This window comes from Centroberyx gerrardi, chromosome 13 (genome assembly GCF_048128805.1).
Source record: "Centroberyx gerrardi isolate f3 chromosome 13, fCenGer3.hap1.cur.20231027, whole genome shotgun sequence".
In the NCBI taxonomy this organism is placed as follows: Eukaryota; Metazoa; Chordata; class Actinopteri; order Beryciformes; family Berycidae; genus Centroberyx; species Centroberyx gerrardi.
In genome coordinates this window covers 27,518,244-27,524,427 of record NC_136009.1, presented here as the reverse complement: position 1 = coordinate 27,524,427, position 6,184 = coordinate 27,518,244, and the positions used below count along the sequence as shown (strand labels likewise).

General features: G+C 43.5%; 1 protein-coding gene across 1 annotated transcript in view; it reads left to right on the top strand.

Moving 5' to 3' along the window:
- Nucleotides 1-6,184, top strand: part of LOC139917389 (receptor-type tyrosine-protein phosphatase N2-like) — a 186,661-nt gene that overhangs the window by 31,189 nt on the left and 149,288 nt on the right. The window contains exon 8 of the mRNA XM_078287538.1: nucleotides 1-13. This exon is cut by the window's left edge and continues 74 nt beyond it. Within this exon, the coding sequence (XP_078143664.1) occupies nucleotides 1-13 (13 nt within the window). The remainder of the gene's footprint in view (nucleotides 14-6,184) is intronic.

The following is a 6,184-nucleotide window of genomic DNA, read 5'->3' as shown; positions in this document are numbered from 1 at the left end:
TCGCCGAACTCTCGTACGTACAGTTCTGTCGTTCTTCATCAGTTCTGTCGTTCTTCAACACAGGCTTCGACTCTTCCTTCTTCCTTTCCGGAGTGTTTATTCCTCCCTGGTTTGTTAACGCTGTTTTTCTAAAGAGGCGGACAGTCAGTCAGCTGGACTGAAAACCAGATTCAATAAATTCAATAAATCATCTCTATCAGCCTCTTATATCGCTCTAACCTGAATCTTTATCCAAAAATAGTCTAAAAAATGAACAGTAATAAATGCATGGCACTTGCAACAGTCAACACACAGTTGAATGAATGTTATCTTATCATCATCATCATCATCATCATCATCTTCCCTCATAGCTGATTGTTAACTGATAAGTTTGTTTTGTTGCTTTAATTAGCGGATGTATTATTATTATTATTTATATATATTATGGCTGTGCGATTATGGCTAAAATTATAATTCCAATTATTTTGCCAGATATTGTGATTGTGATTAATTGATAACCTTTCAATACACGTGTACACACACACACACACACACACACATAGACCACATGTACACAAAAATACTAGTGCAAAAACACATGCATAGATGGACAGACATACACACAAAACACACACACACAGGTGTGGAGACACACACGCATGGACAGACACACTGACTCAGATCCAGATGTACAGACGCACGATGGACACACACACACACACACACACACACACACACAGGTGTGAAGCAAGGTAAAAATGAAAGTATTGTATTGCTCATGTCCGTTCATTTCCCCATCATGCAGCAGTGTTTGGCACTGGACATGAAAACGCTGCCATTTAGAGTCAGCTGAATGAAGTGAAGGGTTGCATATAGAAAAACAAAATGGCTGCCTCAAGTTCATCAGTCAATACTTCAAAACCCAGAGGTGGGGACTCGAGTCACATGACTTGGACTCGAGTCAGACTCAAGTCAAAATTTTAATAGCTCGAGACTTGACTTGATGCATGAAGAGAAGACTTGAGACTTGACTTGACTTGGGTTCTGGTGACTTGGGACTTGACTCTGACTTGTACTTTGATGACTTGAAAAGGTTTCTAAAGTCTTGACTTGAGATCTTGTGTTTGTGTAAATGACTTAGATTGAAAGTGATGAGATTTGTTCCAGCAGACGACTGAATTTAAATTCTGTTTTCTGAATTTGTATGGAATGATTGAATTTATTGAAGTTGAAACTGATTATAGAAATCAAACTCATGATGCTCTTACCAAGTTTTTATCCTATTAAAACCATATTGCATTGAAAAGTCCTCGATATTTAGTTTTCTTTAAGATATTAAATTGATACTGGACTCTTGATTTGTTCTGACTTGACTTGCTGTTCTACATTTAGACTTGAGACTTGACATTAATGACATGAACTTGACTTGGACTTGAGTTGGTAATCAACATTTAGACTTGGGACTTGGGACTCAAGACTTGAGACTGACTTGGGACTCGAGCAAAGTTGACTTGGTCCCACCTCTGCCAAAACCACAGATGACATGATCCTCAAAACCAGAAATACTTTGTAAGCAAAGGTCTTAAAGTGACTCGTGACTTTCTATCCATATTCTGCTTCACGTTCACGACAGCGATCGGCGGAACCAAACTGTTGGTCTTCTCCTGCTCTGCCCCCCCCCCCCCCCCCCCCCCGCCGTGTCACATCAGCCCGGGCAAACTGTTGGCATCAAAACACAAAGATTTCCAGTGGCACAAGGCGTCGAAAATCAGAAGGAAACAACAAAAAAACAACAAAAAAAAAAAAACAGAAAAGTGCCCTTACAGAGTAGGAATCCAAGGACGCCGCCTTATTTTCATTCTGTCAACATCTCTCCTGCTGTGGGGGGGGAAAGAAAGCAATGAGCGTTTCTCGTCCGCGTTATTGACATGGTGGAGTCGAGCCGCCGCTGACTGCAATCATTTATTAATGAGACTGAACTCTGCCTGAACTCTCTCTCTCTCTCTCTCTCTCTCTCTCTCTCTCTCTCTCTATCTATTTCACTCTCTCTGCCTCTGTCAGTCTGTTTCTTTCTCTGTGTTTCTCTCTCTCTTTTTTCTCTCCTTCTCTGTCTGTATCTTTCACGGTTTGTGTCTCTCAATCTATTTCTGCCCGACTTTCTATCTTTCTCTCTTTCTCTGTTTCTTTTTTTTTTTTTTTTATCTTTCTCTGTCTGTCACTATCAATTTCTCTCTCTCTCTCTCTCTCTCTCTCTCTCTCTCTCTCTCTCTCTCTCCTCCTCACAGTTGTTGCTCTATTTTCCCCCCACAGGTGACTTTGCGGTGGGTTGTGAACATTTTCAATGCGGTGAGCTGCCACAGCAAAACAAGTGCTGCTGCAGTAGTTTGCAGCTAAACATGCTACTGGGGGTTTATATGATGTGTGTGTGTGTGTGTGTGCATGTGTGTGTGTGTGTGTGTGCTTTGTTTCACCCAAATGCACACACACACACATTTACAAGAAATCACTGGTGTACTTTGTAAACCTGCAAACACTGACTTCTGAAAGTGACGTTTTCTGCACAGCCGCCTCCCTGCCGCCACCCTCTCCACACACACACACACACACACACACACACCATTTCCACAGTTAACGCCACAGAACAACGCTCGACGTAACAGCACTTCCAAATTGCATGGAAGCCAATCAAACCCATGAAATGGAACATCACAACTTGTCGCTGCTGCTTTCTTCCCCCTCCAGCCGTTTTGTTCGCTATAACACAGAACAGGTTTTTTTTTAATTTTTTTTATTTTTTTTACGATCTGCCACTTTCCAATTACTTTCCTCCACGGCTGACATTGTGACCATTGTTATGCACTCGTTTATCAAAGCGCGTGCGCCGGCTCCCTCAATAACCGCAGCCGTGCGTTTGCCAGCGGCCATAATGGATACCCGGGCGATGTAACACACAGCTGACAGGTGTAGAGAAAGGGCGGCTTGTGTGGCTGGTGAGCCTCGTGTGTGTGTGTGCGTGTGTGTGTGTGTGTGTGTGTGTGTGTGTGTGAGTGTGTGAGAGAGAGAGAGAGAGAGAATGAAACTTCCTCCCCTTCATGCACCAAATAGAGTCGCTGAAGAGAAAACGTCTTGCTAAAGATTTTCCCCAAATATGTCAAGAATTTTGAGACCCAAAGACCAGAAATGATGCAAAATTGCCGAAATCTAAGGAAACCCAGTGGAAGCTCAGATCAAAGTCAGCTGACGTCTCTTTCAGTCGATTGTGAATTCAAGTTTACAATGATTTGTGCAGAATAATTTTGCGGTAATATCTGTTCATATCTGTCTTCTTATAGTTATGCCGCAGATTTTCCAGTAAGAAGTGTATTTCAGTGGCTGTTATTTGGAGGTTTGATCTGATCAGGACTATCTGAAGAAGTGTTAAAGCGACTCTGATGATGTGGATTGATACAGATTATACACTCTCAGTTAAATTAGCACTGGTGATTCTGCTGTGTGGGTCACATGTTACCTACAGTATGCATACTGTCGTCCGCTCTGCCAGTGTGAATGCATTTTACCAAGCCAATAAAGCACCTTTTGAATTGTATTGAATTGAAGTGAGAGAGAGAAAGAGAGAGAGAAAGAGAGAGAGAGAGAGAGAGCATGTGTGCATTCATGTATTTGTGAGTCTGTGTGGACGTGTGTGTGTGGACAGGTGGGGATTGGGTGGCTTGGGGTCGTGTGATTCACACACACACACACACACACACACACACACACACTCTCACCCCCGGCTCTGTTGTTCCTGAGGCTCCTCGCGGCGCAGCTCGGCCGCTGTATTGAGCCCCTGGGTGGCCCGTACTGTTCTCCTGTCCTAATGCACCTTTTGTCTTTGTTCTCCTATTCTGGGAATGAAAGGAGTGAGCTATACACTGGAGAGAATGATGGATCGGAGGGAGAGAAAGCAGGAGAGCGACAGAGAGAGAGAGAGGGGGAGAGAGAGAGAGAGAGAGAGAAAGCCGGGGGTCTCTTTTGTTGCGAGCGCGGTGAAAGCCCAGCAGGGGGAGCCGCCTTGACAATTTGTCAGAGGCGCCACGCTTATTTTTCCAAGGCCGCCCGGCTCCTCGCCGCTGTGGCAACGGCGGTCGCCTTCACCACAATAACTAAGCAGCCGGAGACAAAGGCTTCACTCTGACACACAGCCTGCCGACGCTCTGATTCACCGGGCCTGCCTCTGTCCGCGCCGCTGCCCGAACCTCCGGCGCCGCTCCCCTCGCCGTTTGTCTTCTTGATGTGAGCTTTATGCTGGAGGCATTTAGGTGAGGCTCTTATAATGGTGCTAACAGCTAAATATGCAACTTTGAGTGGGTGCAACAGAAAAATGAGCGCAGTTTTCCTTTGAATTTTAGGGATTTAGCTGACTTACAATGAGTGAATAAGCTTAAATTCCAACAAAGCAACAAACAGTAAGGAGTGTTTCTGGAAAATACAATTTCACCTGGTGTGTGGCAGAGTTTCCTTACTATTGAATAGGTGTGGTGTCTCTCCGCCTTAGAGAGCTGCTAACACTAAAATAATTTCATCAGTCTGGGTTTCAATGGAGCGTTTTAGTGTCCCATGATGCTCTAAATCAGTGGTTCTCAACGTGGGGTCCGGGGACCACCAGGGGTCCTTGAGAGGGTTTCAGGGGGTCCCCAGCAAAATGATGAATTGTTAAACTTCAGCATTATTTCATTTACAAGAAGTTAATATAAATAGAGAATGTAGAAGAAATGTAGACTCTTTTGGTCATAGTTACAATACAGATAGTCATGGAATTCTGGACAAAATCGTATCTAACGATAAAAATATTCTCAGATTTGGGTGAAATGGGGGTCTGTGGGCCTAATTTGTACTACATTAGGGGTCCTTGATATGAAGAAGGTTGAGAATCACTGCTCTAAATGATGTTTTAGAGGCTTTTCCACCCTGACAAGAGTAAACTCCTTGGGGAAACTCTGGTGTGGTTTCTCCATATGTATTAAAACAATTGTGACGCCTTATTGTTGAGAAGAAATGATCCCTTAAGCCTTCGAAGTGATGTGAATATGCAGCAGACTTCAGGTTGAAAGGCAGCAGCAGGATGTTTGAGTGTAGCAGGAAGCTTTTTCTGTCCACTTCCCCGCCAAAGCGCTCATGGACCTCGATGGGAAAAAGTCACGTATCTGGTATCAAATTTGTCAGTTAAATTCAATTGATCAGTCAGTCCATCAGTGGGGCTCCCAGGCCAGCCGGCGTTGTTTTCTGGCAGAAAAGTAAGCTTAAGCAAACTTGGTCTTTGTCTTGGTATAGCTGGTGTTAAGTGGATTCTGCATTTAACCTGCGTCAGTTTTGATGAGGAACTTACATTTGCAGATAACTCAAAGAAAAGCCAACAAAAGACTGTTCGAGGCAGCTAAACTCCCAACAGCTCTTTACAGTGTTTTTATTGAGAGTATATTATCTTTTTCTTTGACCATCTGGTTTACAATTATCAGTCTGAAGGACAGAATTAGTTATGTTGTCAGCGTGCGCTCCAGAATCACTGGATCACCTCAGAGGAGTCCCCGAGCGTTTCACTGTCAGCAGCCCAGGAAATATTACATGACGAGTCACACAGACTGCAGTGAATTCAAGCTCCGATCATCAGGTCGGCGTTTTCTGAGACACATCCAAGGAAAAATACCTTTGAACCAGAAGCAATCACGACTTTAAATAGGGATTGTCAGGTTTCTAACTGAACAATTGTAAAATGTTATAATTTCAGCTGTATGCATTTGACCTCTGCCTGCGCTCTGCACTTTAAAAGCACAGATACACAAATAACCCTCCGTTAATCTGGTAATCTGTCCAGTTTTGTCTCTTTTTGTTGTTGTGAAATGTTTATTCTCCGTCTTGACTTTAATGTCTGTTTGTACCTTTTTTTAATTGTGGCCTTTAAACTGTGAAATCTGTAGACTCCCGCACACTGCCTTCACTTACAAGAATTTTATTTAAAGACACGTTTCGGTCAAGTGACCTTCGTCAGGTATTAGAGGTCACTTGACTGAAACGTTGTGTCTTACAAGACTTGATAAAAGTCTTGTAAGTGAAGACGGTGTGTGTGTGGGACTCTACAGATTTCTACTTTGTCCTCCTCCTCCTCCTCCTCCTCCTCCTCCTCCGACGCACCTGGCACATACATATGGTTGTGCAAAGATCACCTTTT